The sequence below is a fragment of the Falco naumanni genome, chromosome 2 (genome assembly GCF_017639655.2).
Source record: "Falco naumanni isolate bFalNau1 chromosome 2, bFalNau1.pat, whole genome shotgun sequence".
Taxonomy (NCBI): domain Eukaryota; kingdom Metazoa; phylum Chordata; class Aves; order Falconiformes; family Falconidae; genus Falco; species Falco naumanni.
In genome coordinates, this window is record NC_054055.1 from 900,971 (window position 1) to 921,788 (window position 20,818).

The following is a 20,818-nucleotide window of genomic DNA, read 5'->3' on the forward strand; positions in this document are numbered from 1 at the left end:
GCTCCAATTATCCCTGGTTCCTCCTTGCTGTGGGTCCACGGGAGCTTTGCACATTTGCTCCTCCCTCCTTTGGCCATGCATGGACCTGGTTTCCATCCACATTATGTGGCACCCCCCCCCCCCCCATTTTTCTGGGGCATAAAAAGAGAGAAGGGGAAGGCATGGCTGTCCCCAGGGTGGGAGCTACACGCATTGATCCTTTTATAGCCCCACGTGAGCAGCTGCCTGTCCAAGAGAGAGCACCTGCACCCACTTAGCAGCTTGCTTGGGCACCCATCCAGCTTGCCAGGACCTCTGATTTCCTGGCCTGGGTTTGCCCCCAGCCTTCACCTGAGCCCCGTGCCCACTGCCAGCCCCAAGCTCTGTTTTCAGCCCCAAACCAGCTGCAGACCATAAGCAAGTGGGGAGGGATGATCCCCTGATGATGAGTGAAGCATCCGTGGGATGTTCTCTGCATGCCTTGGTCCCGCATCCCAACCCTGGATTGGTCCCACTGGGCCCCCCGGGTTGTAACATGGACCCTATGGGGCAAGGAGAGCCAACACAGGAGGCTGAATCAAGAAGACGCTTTAATCAGATTTATCAGACAGATCTGGATCTCCAAATAAATAGATTTATCAAAACAGAATAAAACAAGAAACCAGGGATAAATACATGTACCAAAACAACCTGAAAATCCCCCAAAGCTGTTTCCAGACAGGGGGAGGGCAATGCTGCTGCACACCCTCCTCCCCACGCTGCAGAAATGGTCCTGTTCGCCCTTTGGGAGATGCCCCTCCTGTGAATACAGCTCAGTAGATATTATGTAGGATATATATAAATATATAGCATAATAACATGCTTAGTAGAGACCTTAGTGCAGCGTTTGAGGTCTCAGGCCTCAACAAGTCAACAAGTGGGTCCCCCCCAAAACTGCATCTTCAAGTGACCTGCAAAGAAGGGAAAAGAATCCTCCCAGCTGACACAGAGGAGAAGAGACCCAAGATTTTCCAAGACAATACCCTTTGGAGGGTATTCGGCCGAAGAAACCCTTGGCAGATCACAGGGGCTCCAAGGAAAGAAATAAGGATGGTTTTTCTTTCTTTGCAGGTCATCTTTATGCCGACGGTTGGTAAAAAGCACGGGCACGTTCTGCTTTATTACTAGCTCCTGACGCTCTTCAGAAACGCTGGCGTGTCAGGGATGTATCCCACCTCCTCACACCGCACCAGGTCTCAGGTCTCCGCCGTCTCCCCCTCCTCCCTCTGCACACCCGGCGCCTCCCGCAGCAGGAGCTGCCGGCCGCCTCTTGCGCTCTCCGGCTGGAGAGAGGCACCTCCACCGCTGTGGCTCCAACGTGGTGCAGTTTGGTTGGTTTGCTGGAGTTTTTGTAATTTACACTAGTGTATCCTTTTATTGCTGTGCCAGTCTATTTAATAATGCAACTTTGTTTCTCATATATATGTGTATGTGTGTATGTGTGTGTGTGTGTGTGTTTAGATAATAGCTAGGTTAAAGGTTTTTTTCTTTACAAGTTCTCTGTTTCTTTCTCTGGGCTCTCTGTCATCCTCAGCTCTGACGTCTGGGCTCGGAAGATGTTCCAGTGACCTGGATGAGCAGAGATGGACACTCATTAGCAACAACCCCTGGAGCAGGAAAAAACACAATTTACCCCTTGTGTAGCACCCTCCACACTGCGGTACCCACAAGGACCAGGCTGGGAGAGAGGTGGGGAGAGAGGTCCACCCACAACGCTGGCCGTGGCCAGAGCAGTTCATCAGCGGTCCCACAATCCAGTCCTAGGCTTTTCCATCTTCCCATTAAAATGGTATTTGAGGTCAAGAGGGGCCCTATATACCTCCTGCAACGCAATTAACAGCACAGCCAATGGCACCTCCAATGCTTTCCCTGGAAACCACCTACACGCTCTTAAAAGCCTTTTGCTTGCCCTCTGACTCATAACCAGAAAGCCAAAATCCACGTTTCGTGGGCCATGGGCAGGTATGCTTCTCTCCTCCCTTCTGTCACCCCATTTCTTTGGGGTGGGTTGCTCAAAACCCCCACGTGTACATTTTTTCCTGCTGCTGCCTCAGCCTCGGCTCTTCATGCAGAGCTTTGGAACCACCTGAAGGAAGGGAAGATCCTGCTGCAGAAGGAGAAGAAACCCCCGCCTAGACCCCCTGACAGCCCCACCGGTGAGCTGCAGGCTCCCTGCAAAGCAACTGCATCAGTGGGAGCTGGGAAAGACCCCCAGAATTAGCACAAAGTGTCCTAATCCCTCTCCTTGCTCCTCCCAAGCATCAGCAAGCCCCTACGTGCAGGAGGTGGTGGCCGGAGGTGCTTTCCCTCTAGGTGGTCGCTTCCCCTGTAATCCCAGCAAGGATTATGCAACCCTAATGTCGTCATCCCCAGGGGGGGCATATTTTCCAGCTGAATTAACCTCCTGTTGTGAAGAAATCACCGGCCAATGCTTCCCTAGAACTTGCAGCAATGGCAGAGAGATGGTTTCACAACAGGGTTATTTGTCAGGGGAAACTGAGGCAAGAAGAAGGGGGCACGTGCCAGAGACCCCGTTGGGGTGCAAAGCCCAACCTGGCAGCAGGGACTTGAAAATCGCCCAGAGTTTGGTCAAGAGATGTTGTGTCAAACGGACTGGAGGTGAAAACAAATCTCCACCCTTGCTGGGGCACTGGGTGTGCTGGTATGCACTGGGCAGCAGCGCCGCTGCCGGCTGACCCGATGACCTGTGGGTGCTGGACAATATGGGAATGGCTCTGATCCGAACCTAACCCATTAAACTCTAACCCAGCCCAGGCAAAGAGGCAGCCAGCAGGAAATAGCACGGCAGTTTTGCTCCGCACAGGCACTCTCGGCATGTGCACTGGCATTCCTGCATTTTGTAACATTTACGCACATCCAAGAACATTAAAAATGATTTTTAAAAATATTTCAAGAGTTTATTTTTTTCAAATCCCTTGCATCACTGTTTTTTTTCTTCCCCCTGTAACACCAGATGGATTAGATATAAAAATCAAACAGTTTTACAGGCTTTGGAGAGACAAAGCCTTTGGATTTCACAAGCGTGCATCCACTTTTAGAAAGCTGGCTGCCCTTTCTGATACCATAAAGTGAAAATGTGACTGCTAACCAGGAGTGTTGCATATGCGTGTGAAGAGAGGTCAGCCCCAAGCCGGCTCTGTTTGCACAAGCCTTCTCCCAACGGTTCAGCTCCCCACACCATGCCAGGATTTACGCAGCCTTTGCAGAACGGCCAGAGCACAGCAACAAAACACAGGGGTTGTTTGGGGCAGGGTCTGCTGAAGGAGTGGGGAAATGGGATTTCTCTGTCCCTACCTTCATTCGTCCTGGTGATCAGTCTGAAGTTCTGTGCTTCTTGCTTGAATTCTTGTTTGCTGATCTTCTTGGTCTGTATCAGATGAAATATTCCTGCAGAGGGAAACACAGAGCATCAGGCTCCGCAACACTCAGTTTAAGGCTCAGATAGGTTTGGATGCACACCACTCTGTCCCCTCCTGAGATGCAAAAGGGATGCTGCCTGCACGGGATGCCTAGGGGTCCTGGTTTGGTGCAGGACCTGCTGCCGAAGCCTGCTGGGAGGTTGGGAGTGAAGCCAGGGCTGGCCGAAGACCAGGAGAGTTCTCATTTGAAAACAGTAACTCCTCGTTAAATCAGAACGCAGCAGGGACAACGCTGCAAAGCAGGTGAAAGCAATAAGAATTTGTTGCTCTGAAAAGCATCTCGCACTGGAGGAGGTCTGATCTCCCCTAAAACTGTAAGAGAAATAAAGGTGAGACCAGCGGGAACCTGGGATCCCTGTCCTCTCTGCCCACTCTGGACCACCTATCTTCCCCAACTGCAGAGACCTCTCCATCCTCGGATGTTTTCCTTTCCTGGAAGCAGCTGGGGACCAAAGTTTTCCATCTCTCTGCCCCCAGCCCTGAAACTCCTCCAGGACAGAAAAAAACCCCAAACAACCTCAGCAGAGGTTGATATTTCTGCCTGTGCCAACACCGTCCCGTTAGCGGTGGTGCCTGACTCAGATGTTTGACCCAAGAAAACCAGAACCTGCATTTAGCAATGGAAGTGACCTTTCTGTGGGATTAGGGGTTACGATATTCATATTCGCCTGCGAAGCGTGACAAACCAGGCAGGTATGCCTGGCACATCCTTCCCTACCTCTCGCCCAGGCTCCCCGTGCCTCCAGCCTCTCGCTGCCAGCAGATGTGAGAGGCAACGTGGTCCCCCTTATTTGGTTAAGAGATGTTCCCCAATTCCCAGCAGCAATTACACATAAAAAGAGTATGTAAGGAAAGGGAACCGACTAGCAATCCGTATAAATGAGATGTGATGGACTGTGGAAAATTAATACAGGAAGTCAAAGACATCCGGAGAAATATGTGGATATTTGGACTATTAATAAGTCTTTTAAGTGGGTCAGGAGAAGAAGTCCTACCAGTAACAAAAGAAGATACTGGATGGAGATAATAAAACTGTTAATGACGCAAGAAAGGCACAAGTGTTCAATAAATCCTTCTGGTCTATACTTAGAAAGGAGCAGGAGAGTGTGCTTATAGTCCCCATGGCTGATGAAGCACTTTCCAGTACATTAGTAACCAAGAGGATATTTTAAACAAGGGCTACAAGAGATAAACATCTTTTAATCAACCGACCTAGATAATGCTCACCCAAGAGCCCTTGGAGAGCTGGCTGAGACCTTTGGTCCCGTGGACGGTCATTTCTGACAGATGCCAGGCATGGGGGAGCAGTGGAGGAATGCAGACGATGCTCCAGCACGCACAAGGAGAGCTCGAGGTGGCGTAGATAAGAGTAGCCCACTGCACCCACCATCCGCCAAAGAGGCATCGCGGGATAGAGCTGGCGAAGGGTGATGCCATTTCCCGGCGAGCAGATACCATCCAACAGACAGGATCGCTCTTTGCAAAGTTTAGGATGAGATGGAGGGAGGTCATGGAGCCGTTGGGCACTTAACACCTTTCTTTTCAGGGGAGGTTTAGATTGGGTATTAGGAAAAATCTCTCCACTGACAGGGTTGTCCAGCGCGGGAACAGGCTGCCCAGGGATGTGGTGGAGTCACCGTCCCTAGAAGTGTTCAAAAAAACATGCAGATGTGGCACATAGAGGCATGGTTTAGTGGTGGCCTTGGCAGTCCCGGGTTAATGGTTGAACTTGATCTTCAAGGTCTTTTCCAACCTAAATGATTCTGTGATTCTTGGTGCTTTAGAAGCAGCTTATAAGAAAGCTGGGGACAGGCTTTTTATATAGTGTCTCTAACTACAGGGCAAGGGGAGATGGTTTTGAACTAAAAGAGGGGGGATTCGAACTAGATAGAAGGAAGAATTTTTTTACAATGAGGTGGCGAGGCGCTGGCCCAGGCTGTCCAGAGCAGCTGTGGGTGCCCCATCCCTGGCAGGGCTCAAGGCCAGGCTGGACGGGGCTGGGAGCAGCCTGGGCTGGGGGGAGGGGGCCCTGCCCCTGGCGGGGGGTGGGACTGGCTGGTCTTGAAGGTCCCAGGTCCCTTCCAACCCAAACCACTCTGTGATTCTATGATTCTATGCTTTCAGCACTGCCTCAGGACCAAAAAACAAGCAGAGTCCAGTAGAGCACAAGGAAAGAATTAAGGACCAGCCCCACCTCCAAGGGAGAAAATTCATCTTTCCTAATTTTGGGGAGACAAGGGAGAGCCAGGGTCTTCTGCAGTGCCATTCTGCCTATCCTAAAATGGGTGCAGAGGACACAGAACTGCTTCTCTCTGCTGACTATGGGGGGAACCAACATGACTCTTTAAAGCAAGTCTAGTTCAAGAGACTGGTCTCAGGACTTGTTAAGTCATCTGCAGAACAAAACCTTGGTGAGTGGATGGGGATGGGACTATGGGTATACGTGGGTGTATGAGACCCACCCCAGCGGGACATCAATTTTAGCTGGAGCCCCACACGCTGTTTTGGGCTCTTCATTTCAAGAAAGACACAGAGAGAGTCCAGAGCAGAGCTATGAGAAGGACCAGAAATGTCTAACACCAAGGAAAGACTGAAAGTAACTGCTTCGGCTGTCTAGGAGAGGACAGAGGTGGGAGCTGATGGCATCTTCAGAGGAAAGGAGTCTGCTCTTCAAACCCACAGTGGAGAGGACATGTAGGCATGAGCTTGAGCTGCTGGGAGGTTGCACGCTGGGACAAGTCTTCCCTTAGGAAGGGGTTTGTGGCTCTGGAAGAGATTAGATGGGCCGTAGAGTCTCTGTGGCAGGAGATCTTCAAGTAAATGCCAGAAGACACGGGGATGGCTGGTCCAGACTGCACAGGTCTTTTCTAGCCCAGGTGTGAGGATGTACAAGCATGATCAAACACTGGAGACCAATGAAGGTCCCAGGACCGTGCCTCCAATACAGCCCAGGCCCCCGGTGAGGCAGGGTGAAGGAGTCAATGACAGAGCCTCCAAACTGTGCCGGTCCCTTTCTGATCCTGCCTGTTCCTTTGGTGCCCTCACTCCCCATGATAATTCCTGCTCTAAAAACATTGGAAAGTCACTTCTCAAAACTCCTGAGGTGTGCAGACCCCTCAAAACACGGGGAAGCCTGCACTGAAACTCATCTGGGGGCTGGTTGTGCACCACGAGCAAGCTGGGTAAAGCTTTCAGCTGGGTGTCAGCGCCGGTTTCTCCTCTCAACTCCTGCCTCGTGGAGGAAACTGTCCCGGCACAGAAATAGATGAGGCCACGTAGGTATCATAAGCCCATACAAAGGCAGATGGACAGGCTCCAGGCGTGACTTGCAGCCTCTTTTCTCCACACATGCTGCTCTGTTGGTAGAGTGATGGACCATGGAGAGGTGGAATCCATATGTGACTGAGCTCATGCTCTTTCCCAATAGTAACACTTTGCTCTGCCAAGCAAAAGAGCTGTGTTGGCCTCGGGGACAAGGGCCTCCCCTGTCCTTGGCTGGCAGGGCTCAGGAGCTCCGTGCAGACGTGAAGCTTTTGGCCTCAGAACATGGCAAGAAGGTTTGGGTGGCGACCTCTGCCAAGGAGCGAGGAAACAGCGGGGCCCAGACAGTGCAGGCTCAGAGCTGTCCTCCAGCTACAAGGTGCCATTGTGAAGGAGGCTTTGCTGAGGCAGGGGGGAGGACGGGGAGAGGGGCACCGCAGAGGATGGAGGATGGCAGGGGGAGGATGGAAACATGGTGGCAGCCAGGGCTCCATCTCTAGAGTTAATTTCTCCAGCTACCATCCACATGTGCCCACCCTTGGCAGCTGGGAAGAGCCAGTCACAGGGAGGGCTGAGGTCTCCTTAGGGAGTGAGGCGAGACATGAATGTACCCAAGAGACCAGAATATCTGCCTACACGTGTCCAGAAGACACGGGCAGAGGGTTGCTGTATCCCTCGGTAGGGTACGACCAACCTCAAGTGCTCAAGGCACAAGTTTTTGCAAGGGATAGAGTATGTCCAACAGAGACTTGGAGTTGGGGCACTGTGATGCTTTCCTGGTCCCAAGAGAAACACAACACGGATATCTACTGGGTCAAGTGTCCCTAGTAGAGGTAAGCACCTCTGGTCCATAAGAGTGTTGCAAAGCTAAAGGTATGGAGAGAGAGCAAGAGATTGGAGTAATTTTGCCAGTGTCTTTGCCATGCTTCAACCTCTGGAGGACACACCAACAGGAGCATCCAAACCCATCTGTCCAAAAAAATGGGCTGGGGAACAACTCATCCCCTCTGTGTGCACCTTTGCAGCAGCTCTGCAAGCTTTGCTCCCAGTAGTGGGTGGACCACAGTAAAAAAAAGAGCAAAAGCAAAAATATAGAGTGACCAGAACAGTTTTGTTTGTTTGTTTTCCGTGTGCGTTTGGCATGAAAGCAGGCAGGTTTGGAGGAGCAGCTCCATAGTCCTTGCCTTGTTTGCCCACGTGCTGTGCCTCTGGATGGTGTTGCAGCTTGTGGTGGGGTATGCTGGGGCCAAAAGTGGTTTCCAGCCCCTGGTCTGTGTGCAACTGCAGCAAAAGAGCGTGAAAGGGGGGAGTCACAAAAGCCAGCCTGCTGTCAGCAGGTCTTGACTCACCCGACAAGGTCTGGAGCACTACTAGAAAAGCCTGAAAAATTGAACAAAGCTTGGAAAGCACCAGGTTTCCACACATACCTCCTCCATTGCTGGCTGGTTTTGTTAGAGTACTCACCTTTAATCAGCTTCCAGTTGTAGATTTCCACCTCTTCGGCGGGCTCCTTCTCGATTGCGATCGTCCTGAGGATCTCCTTGGAGGTCTCTGAGCTCGGCGGCACAAACATGTACACCAGGATGCGGTTGGGGTTCTTGCCACACCGGGTGGTGACTATTTCATCAGTGGGTTTGACTCTTGTTTCTGGGCAAAAACAAGGACAGAGTTCACTAAATAGGAGCAGGAAGGAGCTTGATGAAGCCATCTCAGCACCCAAGTCAAGGGAAGGGCATCTCACTGGGTTTGATGCCATGTGGCACAGCTGCATCACTGCATGGGTCCTTGGCTCCCAGGGTCCGATCCCCAGTGCCAAGATGAGCTGCAAAGGGAGATGCTGGTAAAGGATCTGTGGGCCTGCTCATCCCTGTATTTTCCATTTCTCTTGACTCTGGCAGCCTTTGTGCCCGCAGGGATGGGGAAGGGGGATTTTCTCCACCTGGATCCCCCCCACCCACTGCAGAGAGCTTGGTGCCATCATCACCACAAAGCTGTGGGTGGATTCTCTGCTTCCCGTCTTGCTCCCGCTGCCGTCGCGGAGGAGCAACGTCAGCGAAGTGAAGGGATGAGCCCGCAGCACAGGAGCCAGCGCTGTGGCTGGGCTGTCTGGGCAGCACGCCCGGCTCAGCCCCACGGGTGGGCTCAGCCCCGGCATCAGCCCCCTCCCCACACGGGGTGCAATGGTGGGGAGACCCACACCAGGGCCACCCACCGGTGGGACACTATGTGACGTTTTCAACATCCTTGGTAAAGGAGAACCGCTAATTTTTACATTTTTTTAATGTATCTGGAGTAATTAAGAATCCCCCATGGTTTTGGAAGGAGATTTATTGCCTTTGGTTGTGGTCCTTGGAACGCAGAGGAGCCCAGCTCTGCTGAATTTAGCCTTGTTCTCCCAGTCATTTTGGATGCTGAAGCTTTTTACACTACTCGAAAGTTTGGCTATAAATAGACACGTGGGGTTTATTTTAGTAGGACAGTTATTTTAGGCCTGATTCTGCTCTTGCTCGTGCTTTCTGGGCGGTCCTGGGCTACTCTTCTCAGAGTGGGGATGGAAATCCCAATTTAAAAGGATGCAAAGCAGAGCTTTTTCAGGAATGGGAAGACAAGCGTTCAGCTCTGCAGGCTTGGTGTCACACAAAGGGGGACAACCACAGCCCACCCCCCTCATGCCTGCCATCGCAGGGCCCAGGAAAACCTCTGTCCCAGACCACTAAACTTCACCCACTCCAGGGCTGCTCTTTGCATCGAGTGAGGAAGCCCCACTTTCACGACAGGGGAGGAACCACACTTCCCTCGCAGGTACAACAGGTATTTAACAACCTCGGAGCTTCGCGCTGGAGCCACTCAATGGCCAACAGCGTCGGGGAGGAGGAGGAGGGAGCCAGGGGTCCCGGCCACCGGCTCTGCACCCAGCGGCCACCATGGTCTCCCCATCCAACCATTGCATCACAGCAATTCCCCTTCGACTGGGATCCCTTTTGCAAACAGAAATCACTCGGCATTTCTCTCCAAGCTACCGGGTACAAAGAAGAGGAGGACAGTCACGGAGACTGCCTGGGAAAGAAAATGGGCAAAACCTCTGTGCAGTGAAGCAAAGGACAAGCATGGAACTTGGCTGAACGATGTGTGTGTGTGTGTGTGTGTGTGTGATTGCTATCTATGAATACTGGAAAGCCAGAAGAAAATAATTTTGGCTGGGTCAGAGTGTTTAACTGGAAATAAATGAAGACGGAACAGCAGACAAGAGATCCCAGCAGAGAAAGTTGTAGACTTTAAACCAGAAAGACCCACTATAATAGGAAGGCAAGACTGGAAGGGCTGTGCTCAGTCATCACATCCCATTCCCACCAGGCACCACGTCATAAATCCTGCTCATAAACATATCAGAAACCTTATTAAAGCAAGCTGAGCTTCTGCCCTTCACTCCCCCGAGGAGGCCATTCCAGAACTTCACTGCTCAGAGGTGGAAAACCTTAAAAATCCCAGCTGAAATTATTTTGCAGCCTGTTTGCCCCGTTCTTAAATGTGGCAATGCCCCTTGCTTGCTCTCCCTGGTAAGACCCCTCCACAAGACCACCTTGAAGATGCACATCAGAGGAGATCACCCAGAAACTGCTGCATCTGCACATCAGGCTCAAAGACACTCAGGCATCTTTAGTCTCTCTAGGGAAGCAGTGCGTGGTCTGTGGTTTAAGGTAAACAGCTTTCCAAAGACCAAGAAGCAGATGAGAGACCCAAACCCCAGTGAGCATGTGAAAAAGAGGTCCTCTCCACTATGTCCCAGCCCTAACACCAGCCCAGGTCTACCCTGCCTGCCCCAGTAGTTGTGGGCCTAACCCTCCACTTCCAGGGAGAGGGACGTCAACTCAAATTCAAACCATGATCGCCACGGATAACCCTGCACCTGGAAAGTGTCCTGATTTCAAACGTACATTTCAGCTGCCACAATTTAACCCCGTGACTTCTTGTCCCAGCTGGAGGTCTGGAGAACAGACCATGCCCTTTCTCCAGAAAGCATCTTCTGTCTGTCTGAAGACTTTTAGCATGTTCCTCCTTGGGCATCTTTCTCCAGACTCTACACCCACCCACCAGATGCAACTTTTTGGGATCAGTGCATCTTCCTCACCGTTGGGTCATTCCTGCTGCCCTCGGAGACAGGCCCACCCTTACATCAGTGCTTGCCCTGCTGAACTCACCCGGTGTCATTCCATGTCACCAGCAATGCGAACTCCTACACATCTGTCTGCCTTGGGGCTTTAAACCAAGGCTAAAGGAAGGAACTGGAAGGCAGCTGCAGGAGCAGGTGGGATCCCACCTACCTGGACATATTTTACAGCATTTCCCATCTACTTTCTCTGGATAGTCACATGGATACTCCTTGGGGCATGTGATCTTCTGGCAGTCCTGGACACCGTCCCTGCAAGTGCAGAGGATGCAGGGCAGGAGGCCGTAGAGCCGGAAGACGGGGTGCCACACTTCCCCGTGGGAGTAGGTCTTCCCGTTGTAAACACAGGCTGGAGGAGAGAGAGAAAAGGGTTGCTGGTGGAAATAAATCCTCCTCCTCTTTGTACACCCAAAGCCTGGTGGAGCTCAACACATTTCACCACCTTAGAAGCAGGTGGCCCTGCTGTCTTGAGGAGCATGGTCCTCTGGCAGCACATCTGGCAGCAGTGGACGCTGGGATGTTGCAGCCACCCCAGCCAGGAGGTGCCATGGGGCAGGGGGACCAGGCTGCAGAAGATGGTGGCTGCGGGGGGCAACCACCCTGGTGCGGTGAGTGGTAAGTGTGTGGGCAGGACCTCACCTGCCTCCAAGCCTCTGCAAGCCCAGGGTCCCTCCGAGGCTGTCACAGGCATGAAGCACAGTGAAGAGTGCCACCTGCTGACTCCTCCACGAAAATTTTTGGAGGTCCCAAGATTTCCTCCAGGACTTCATCTCCAAGAACTGGGAAAAGCCCTTCTGGAGACACAGCGGTGGTAGAGTCCCCAAGAGGAGAAGGAACCTGTCTTTCCCCCCTTGGCTCCATGGAGTTGCCTCCTCATCTCACTTTCCTACTTCCTCCTGCAGGAGGAAGACCACAGCACTGGGACAGACCCAGCACATGGTAGGTAGATGCAAGGAGGAAAGTCTGGTCCCTCTGTGGCACTGTCCTGGAAGGACCACGTGGAGTCTTCCAGCTGAGGACCTCCCTTCCCAGGTCCCAGCTCTCCAAAACATCCCCAGGACCAATCTTCTTCCAATCCTCTTTGGAAAGTGGTAGATTTATGCACTCCAGAGGCTGTGGGCCACAAGGGCTGAAATAGCTGGATGAGGCTGGCAGTGGAGGAGTGAGAAGTAGGACTTGGTGGTGGAAACCTACTGCTGAAACAGATTCCCTGGAGAATTCAAAGTCCTGGAAAAGTCACCTTAGGCCACATACAGACTACCTGGCCCCTCCATCCCTTACCTTTCTTGTGCTTCTCTTTCAAGACAATCTTCACAGTCGTGCCACCTCCTCCCTTGGGTTTGAAGCTCCTGGGAATGAATTCCAGGGAAGAACTGAGAACAGTGGACACGGTGGCTCCGGGTGACTTCCTGCCCATCGCATCCCCCAAGCACTGGTCTTGCGAGTGCCTCTGTGAGCAGTCAGAAAAAAGAAGGGGACTGAGACCCAGGCGCTTGGATTGTTCTCACTCCAGAGCACACTGGGCAAGGCCCTGCAGTGGCCCTGCACACTCTCCAACAGAAGTGGAAAACCCAAAGACCACAGGGATGAGTAACGACCCAGGAGCCATCTTGATGCCTGCCGGTGCCTAAAAGGTGCCGAGCAGTTTGTGTCAATGCCCCACACTGGTGTCCTGCCTATGCTGCATGTGGGTCACCCTCGTTGGGGCAGCACCCTTCTCTTCCCACACTCAACCCCATGCCCTCAGAGAAGCACGTGAGGTCCTACATCACTAACACAGGCAGGGAAATGGGCTGGTCTTTGCTAGATGTCCACCAGGAAAGTGAGGTCCGGCATCCGTGTGACCTAAAGAGGATCAGGGGTCCTGATCCTGTCCAAGGATCGGGACCTTGGATGACTTGTCCAAAGATGGGCCACATCCTGCCCTCTCACCTGGCGGGCACCAGGAGGGTTGGTGTAGGGCTGCCATCCAGCAGGACTGAAATCCCAGGAACATCCCGGGCTTCCAAGAGCAAACTGCTGGGACAAGACACGCAGTACAAAGGGTCCCCTTGTGTCTATTTTGGAGGTTTTATAGGTGGTGGAGGTGTGATGCTGGCATTTCACCCAGCAGTATGGAAAAGGGCAGGGCCAGGAGCTGTAAGTGACCTAATCCCACAGACCTGGCATAGGCGGCCCGGCTCTGAAATGTCACCGTGAATGAACCCTCGGCAGCCAGGGAGTCACTTTTTCCTTGCTGGGGCTGCCGATACAAACAGCCTGGGGAAAGCACTCTGGTGGCCAGCTCCAGAGCTGGCTGCTCTGTGGGAGTTACAACTGGAGGCAGGACAATTTTGAGCCCCAGGTGGAGAGGAGACACCATCTCCTGAAGCAAAAGCCCCCCCAGGAGAGATTTGGGCCATGCACTCTACGGCTAAGGGTCATGCCTAGCTGTCGGTCACCTCTGAGTTCCTCAGCTGTTTCAACCTACTGGCCAACCTCAGCCAGGTTGTCCAACCAGGAGGAGAAGCACCCAAGATTTCCAATTCCTGCAGGTGTTATGCTCTTCCAAAGACATCAGAGATGCTTCAGAGGAAGAGGATAAGAGTCTTTTCCCTGGTGGTCTGACGTCCCGGCCTATGCTGATAGCCCTCACCTAGAGTCAATTTCAAGACACAATTCATCTGCAAAGCAGGTGACTCTGGTTTTGATGTCCAAGCAACCTACCGCCCTCCTAGAGCTGCTGTGGGTCATTTCTTTGTAGGAGACCACGGCCAAGGGCAAATAACTATCTTTGAGCTGTTTAATGGGACTGTGCTAGAAGCAATGATCTGAATTCTAAAATGCAAACATCACGTACAACACCTCTGTTTAACTGCAGGGGTTCCTCTTCTGTGGACTTCTCATATGAGCCATCTGCAAGGCAAAAACATGGTCCTGTGAAATGCTGCAGGGTTGGACGAAGATTTGCTCTCTCTGACTGAAAGCAGCTCTCCTCAGGGTGCTGGCCCACCTGCGAGGTCTGGAGGGAGGAGTTTTGGATATGCAGTTCACATCAGCCAGAGCAAAGGGAGCCATACCCCAAACCTCTTTTTATCCCCCCTATTAACAAGCGCTCAGCTCCAAGAAGGGCATGGCCTTGTAGCTTCTGAAGTTAGGTGGCATGAAAAAGAGTGTTAGGTGATGGGGGGATGGTTAAAAAGAAATCCAAAGACATTTCTCACTGAGTCAATGACATGCCCCAGCTGCACCAAAGGAAACTAGGAGAGAGGAGCAGGAATTGCAGAAGGGAAGAGCTTGGAGGAGGCACCTGGAGGAGGTCAATCTGTGTCCATGGCCAGGAGACCACTATGGCCTTCCAGCTTCATAAATATTTCTTGTATTAAAGAGTCATTTTATGCTGTGACTTCCTTGGCAGCAGGGTGTGAACTTGGCCATTTGCTCTCGAGTCTGTCTCACCTGAATACAGGGAGCTTGAGTCTCTCCTCACTCTCCCAGGGGTGAGTCAGGCGAAACAGCAGCAAATTCAGGAGTTTCTCCCCCACGGAGAGCTGTGGGAGTGAAACGCAGCCATGCTGTACTGGGGTGGGAGGGGGATTTCCCTGACTGTCCTGGAAACTTCCCTGGAGCAGCAGCAGCATGGACCACCTTTACATGGTCCATACAACCGTTTCCATCCTGGTGGGTGAGTGGTCTGAAAGACTTTGTCCTCCACGCAGGTTACATCTCTTGCACAATGCACCAGTGGCAGGGCAAAGAGCTCAAGCCCTAGCCAGCGCATGGGCTGCAGGGAAGCAGGACACAACTAGGTGTGGGAGGAAAAGCATGTGAGAAAAGAAGTGAGCCCTCATCTTTTGTTTCTTGGTGCAACCAAGACATCCAAAATCCTGCTAAACTGGCTTGAAATGCCTCCTGCCAGGTGGTGGCAACCAGCTGGGGGATCCCAGCCCTCACTCAGGAGCAGCTCCTGGGCCCTTCATTACCTTTGCAGACCTGGCAGCAGGAATCCGGCACGGTTAGGGGAGAGGAACACAACAGCTCTGGGCAGGTCACCAAGCCACAGTAAATCTGGCCTTCCTAGGGGGGAAGGAGAAAAAAAAAAACCCAACATTGTCAGCATTACAACGATCTGAACAGAGCTGTGTGTCCCCCGTGTTGGGATTGCAGATCTAGCATAAATCAGAAGCCCCCCCAGTAGCCCATCCTCAAATATCGCCAATCATCTGGCAACTAATGAAAGCTTAAAATCTCCCCTGTCACACTCTCCATCCTGTGGGATATAGCATGGTGGGTGGTGTCCTCTCCTGGCATGGTTGGTCCATCACTTGCCAGTCTACGTGCTCATGAGTGGAGTGGCCTTCCCCAAAAAGGGGCAGGCAGTGCCTTCCTCTCAGGCATCATTAGTGCTACCAGATCTGAAATAGGCACCGCACACCTGTAAACTCTGCATAACGCCCACCAATTTGAAGTGGCATGAGAACCTTTTCTCTGACATTTCCCAGGACAAGGACCTGGAGGAGACAGGTAGCAAGGGGAAGATGATGCTGAACCCAGTCCCAGGTCATCACCACAGCTCTGCCCTCCCTCTGTCTTGGGTTATCTGATAACATCAAAGCCAAGCACACAAAGACTGGGTCAAGAGCTGTGGATGGACGTTCAGGTGTAGACCTCCTTCCCCTAGCTTGGTGGTTAGCTTGGAAAACATCGTCACTGTAATGATTCAAGCTGAAAACCACAGGTCAAGGCCAGTCTTGACGTTAGTGCATCCCAGTCCTACTTCAGTCAATGGATTTGCACTTGTTTGCTGCAGGGCTAAGTTCTTGCTGCTTTGCAGAAGGGAAAGCAAGGATGTTCCACTGCCCAGCAGCAGCCAGACCTCAACAGCAAGGTCTTCTTCTCCATGCAGCAATTTCCTCTGGGGTATCCACAAGCTCCCAGTCAACCAAACCCAAGAGGTTAACCAAGGACACCTCTTTAGAAAACCAAACGACAGCAGCTTCTTCTACCATCAGGAAGCCAAGCCACTGTGCAGGGGACATGAAGAGGAGGAGGAAAGTTTGGTGAGCGAGAGGATCTGGTGGAGGTCACTGCAAACCAAACCCTGCTCTCGGCTTCAGGGACCTCCATGGGGTCCGGACCTGCAGGGAGTGGTGTTTGGCCATGCAGCCTCCTCTTTCTTCTTCTGACCAGCAGCTCATGGCAAAGACCTGCCTCAGGCGGGGAAGAGCAAATGTCAAAAAAAGCAGGATTTATCCTGGAGGCTCTGGTCTCGGGGCAGTTTTCAAAAAGGTTTAGACCAGCTGTTCACGCAGCTGTTCTAGCAGCTGACAACATGAGACACAGCCCGGCGAGACCCCGCCGCTGCAAGGCTCCACAGCCACCCTTTTATTTTCCCCTTTGTATCCAAGGCATTATCCTGCTGGATAAACAGAGCCTGAGCGAGAGCCAGTGCCTCTGGGAGGGACACGGAGCTCCACAGGCTCCTGGGGATGGTGGCCGACGGGGTGGGAAAGCAGGGCCAGGTGGGCACATACAGTTGGATTTGAGGGCTCCTTCCCAGCATTTGTCCCCAGCCTGGTGGGCTGGCCTCCAGTTGGGGTCCATCAGAGAGGAACCACCCTCAAAAGCTGTGTAATTTCTACATCTAAGCTACCTCTCTTGCCACCTAGCTCCAAGCCACCTAGCTCTGAGATGTGCGCAATCATCAAAGGCTCAGATCAGCTCTCCTGGTACCACAGATACTTCACCATCAAGCATCAGCTGATGGTAACCACCGTGTGTGTGCTCTTGGCATGAGGGAGGGAGGTGGTCTGGGCTATCTCACCCCTTTTCCTTTTCTGGCCAGGCTTAGTCCAATTATTTGCTGCAAGCAAAGCACAGGCCAGTGGAGCCTGGCCCCATCGCAGGGCTCAGTACAATGGGTGGTGAAAGCGATGTCTGCAGCCCTCTTCTTTTATATGGCAGAAGCTGAGCTGGTATGAGCAGTTCCCCACAGTGTCCAAGTCCAGAGTCAGCGCTTTCAATCCCCCTTCCTCACTCCCTGTCAAGGAGGAGGAGCTGCTCCATTTATCTCCTGACACTCAGCTCCTGGCACACACAGCCCCACGCTTCGTACACCTTCCCCATCACTGCTGGCCAGGCTGCCTCGCGCCTCCTGAGCAAAGAGTCGGGACTTGGGTTTTGATGTTTTTTCACAGGATCCCAGCCTGTGGGAGAGGGCTGGACAGAGAGGAGCCAAGCTCTGTCTCAGTGCATTGCTGGAGGCTCACGGAGAAGGAACATCCCTCCGTTACTGGCAATGCATGGTGAGTGGGCAACCCATCACGATGATGCACACTGAGGACCGCACAGCATCCTGGCCACCATCACAGCCCTCAGGTAGGGCAGTCAGACCCATCAAGGAAGATGGGCTGGCAACGGTCCTGCAAAGGTTCTTGCAACTCAGCATGAAAGGCAGATGCTTCCCGCAAATGCTTTTTGTAGACAGCCTGAAAAGCACATGCACAGCCCCTCTCCAGGGCACAGCTCCACACGCAGTGTGCAGGAGTTTCCAGTTGAGACCAGCTCCTGGTGCTCAAGCACATCTCAGTGCTGGGTTCAGCTTTGACTTAAATCCAAGCAAGGGGGATGAAGATTGCTAGATGCCTGCCCATAGCCACCTCTGACTGCTAGGCTCCGCTGCCCCTGTCTCTGCTGTCACCTCCTGGCTGCGCTGAGGGGTGAGCCCCAGCCATGCAGGGCAGGAGCTGGCTGCTGGAAGCACCATGAGACCCAGGCGCCCAGCAGCAGTTGGGAGCCACCAAATCCTTTCTGGAGCTCAGGTCAATCTCACCAGCTCAAGACCAGGCTCGACGTCCCAAGAACTCCTAAAGCCCAAAAGCTGGCACCTCGTGCCTGCATTGCCTTGCAGGCACGCTGAGCTCCCCAGGTTCCCTGGCTACAAACCCCACCTGCTCTGCAGCAAACACACACGTGGAAAGGCTCTCGGTTATCCTCTCCACCAGCCATCTGCTGTACGATGCCTCAGCGGGCAGGTGGGGTAGCTGGGTGCTGCTGGGACAGTCCCAGAGCACTAGTCCTTGCAGCAGGCAAACGCACCCGCTGGTGTGCTCAGTGGGGACAGGGCTGTCCCCCTGCCTACCCCAAGCATCCTCAGTGAGGTCTACCCAGAGCTGACTCGTGGCGTCTCCAGTGACTAACCCGCCCCTGGAGCAGCTTGTTTGTGCTGTTCCCACTGTGCAGGAGACGCAGGCGAGTGCTTTGTGCTCTGACCCCAGACCCAGAGGACATTTGCAGCACATCCTGCTTGGGCTCAAGGCCAGATAACATGCCTGGGCAGAGGGGGAAGCACCCAGCTCTGTGGTGGTCCTTAGTCCTTAGATATGAGGAGGAAACCCTTCCCCGTGAGGGCGGCGAGGCGCTGGCCCAGGCTGCCCAGAGCAGCTGTGGGTGCCCCATCCCTGGCAGGGCTCAAGGCCAGGCTGGACGGGGCTGGGAGCAGCCTGGGCTGGGGGGAGGGGGCCCTGCCCCTGGCAGGGGAGTGGGACTGGATAATTGTTAAGGTCCCTTCCAATCCAAACCCTTTAATCCAAAGCCAAAGCCAGATTAGTCACTGAGTGGTGAGGACCCAGCACCATTTCAGAGGAACCTGATCCTGATGATAAACCATCCCATCATGGGCTGGTACTACCCAATGGTCCTCATGAGGTTTTTGACACGGTGGGACACTGTTGGGGTGCAGGAGCAGACTCTGAGCCCTCCCTGCCTCCCGTGGTAGCTTACAGAGCAGCTGCACTGCACACACTGATTCGGCTGGCGGCTGGGAAACAGCTCGCTGGTGGTAAACATCTCCCCTTGCTGGTAGGTCGTCCCGTTGTACTGGCAGGACTTGATGGGTGCCCGGAGACCAGAAGGGGAATGCGGCTCTGGAAAAGAAGATGAGAAAGCAATGGGATGAGAACCAGCCCTTGCCTGGCCCCAGTGCGGCATGGATGCTCAGCAGATTCCCCACCAACCCAGCCCCAAAGGACAAGGAGTCCTTTACATACCGCAGTTATCATGAAGAAGTGGTTGGGGCATAGCATGGCCTGTGGAGATTTATGTGCCCAAAAGCTTTTGGAGAATGGGGCTGCCCTGACTGCGCTGAGCTCATCGCAGAGGTAAAACCTGGAAGTCTGACCTCCCGTGATCTTGTCCTCTGCTGTGTCAGAGCAGTGGCAAAGCTAGTCAAAAACCAGTTTTCAAGTGATTTGAGAAATTAAAAAAAAAAAAAATAGAAAAAAACCCCTAATTTTAATTTCTAGCTCATCACCCATGATAGAAGCCCTTTTTATCTGACTCCATCTGATGCTGAAGGTCATCCAGAGGAGGGAAAAATCCAATAATTTTGCTGAAAATCTTCAAGATTTTTTTTTTTCTGTATCCAACACATTTTGCTGGCAAATGATCTGAATAAAGTACCAGCTTCTGGTTTGCCCCTGAACTGTGAACTGACATTTTGTCTCTACGAGGCTTTCAGGATGGGGGGAAGTTAGAGGAAGTGGTCTGGTAGAGAGCCCTTTTCCATCAAAATATCATTTTTATGGAAAAAGGCAACATGAGTAGCCCGAGCTGCCATGACTCCATGAGCAGGGCCAGAGCCGGCATCACTGCGCTGCCCTGGGTGTGAACACCCAAGTGACTGCAGTTGAGGTATGCCCTGCAGGGCCATGGCCACCTTATCACCCCCTCCCTGTGGGATGTCTACCTACCGAGACATCGCGGGCAGCATTGCTGGGGGTCCGTGACGGGGCTGGCGCACTGCAGAGCTGGGCACTGGATCCGGTAGCACCTGATGTTGGCATTCTGGGGAGAGACAGAGAAAGAGCGTTCACTCAGCTACACATTCACCTCTGCAAGAGGAATATGTTGATGATGGCCACATTATCACAACAGATTGTGCTGGTGTAGCTCACCCAGCCAAGGGTGTCTCCATCCCAGTCTCAAACCCAGCCATCTCATGGTCTGATCTCTCGTTATCAGAGTACCCGTGGCACCCCAGCAGCCCTGAGCCACCTCCACCCACAGCCCACCAACGCTACTGAGACAGCTCCCTCGCAAGGTCAAGCCAACACCCCAGGTGGACAGGGGGCTTTTTCAAAAGAGATTAATCCAACATCCCTAAGGGACTGGAAGGGATTTCTCTGGTCAAATTAAACACCAGAACCAATCTGCTTGAAAGCTGCCAAAGCAGTGCCCCAACACAGCAGTATCCCCACCACCTCCCGCAGCACCTCAGAGCAGCTGCAGCGGATGCAGTACATCAGTCCCTGCGGCTCCAGGTAGGGATGCCAGCTCTCGCCTGGGCTGTACTTCTTGCCGTTGAAGTCACAGAACATATCCGGCCCTGAAATTCAACCAGGAGAAGCTACATGAAAGGGACACTCCTTGGGAGACCTCCTCTCCTCCCCCCATGATGAGAAGAGCAATGACAGCTCTTCATGCCATTTCCCATGACTAGCTGATGGCCACATCCCATCCACCTAACCCCAGATGGAATATATTCCCCAAAAGCCTTGGGGTTTTTTTTGGTCCTGATTTGTTTCATTAGGCTCGGGCCTATCTGACCCAAACAGCAACCTTTCCAGGCAAGCTGGACACCCTTTGCAAGCAAGGAACAGCATGGGTGTTTTTGAGGCAAAAGTTAGAGTTGTCACTCTTAAAAAAAGTTGGTAGAGTGCTCATGGGAAGATGGACAGGTGATTTCAGGGCGATGCTACAGGACTGAATTTCCTCCAGACAGACCAGAAGGGCTGGAATTGGTGGGGGAGACAGGAGAGCCTGAATGTAGGAGGTATTTTCACCATTATCCAAAAAAAAGAAAAAGGAAACAAAAAGTCATTTCGGGGTAGAAACACATCCTGAAGAAAAACCTTTTGATCCCCCTAAGAGCTTCAGCTCATTCTCTCAAGGA

General features: G+C 52.8%; 1 protein-coding gene across 1 annotated transcript; it reads right to left on the reverse strand.

Moving 5' to 3' along the window:
* Positions 1–597: 597 nt before the first annotated feature.
* CHRDL2 (chordin like 2) lies at positions 598–20,378 on the reverse strand. Its single transcript, XM_040583349.1, is given in 10 exon segments — positions 598–1,587; positions 3,334–3,426; positions 8,184–8,366; positions 11,042–11,236; positions 12,169–12,337; positions 13,727–13,782; positions 14,850–14,943; positions 18,649–18,791; positions 19,617–19,710; positions 20,139–20,378. Coding segments are annotated over 10 exon segments (1,347 nt in total). The 3' UTR covers positions 598–1,507.
* Positions 20,379–20,818: the final 440 nt, after the last annotated feature.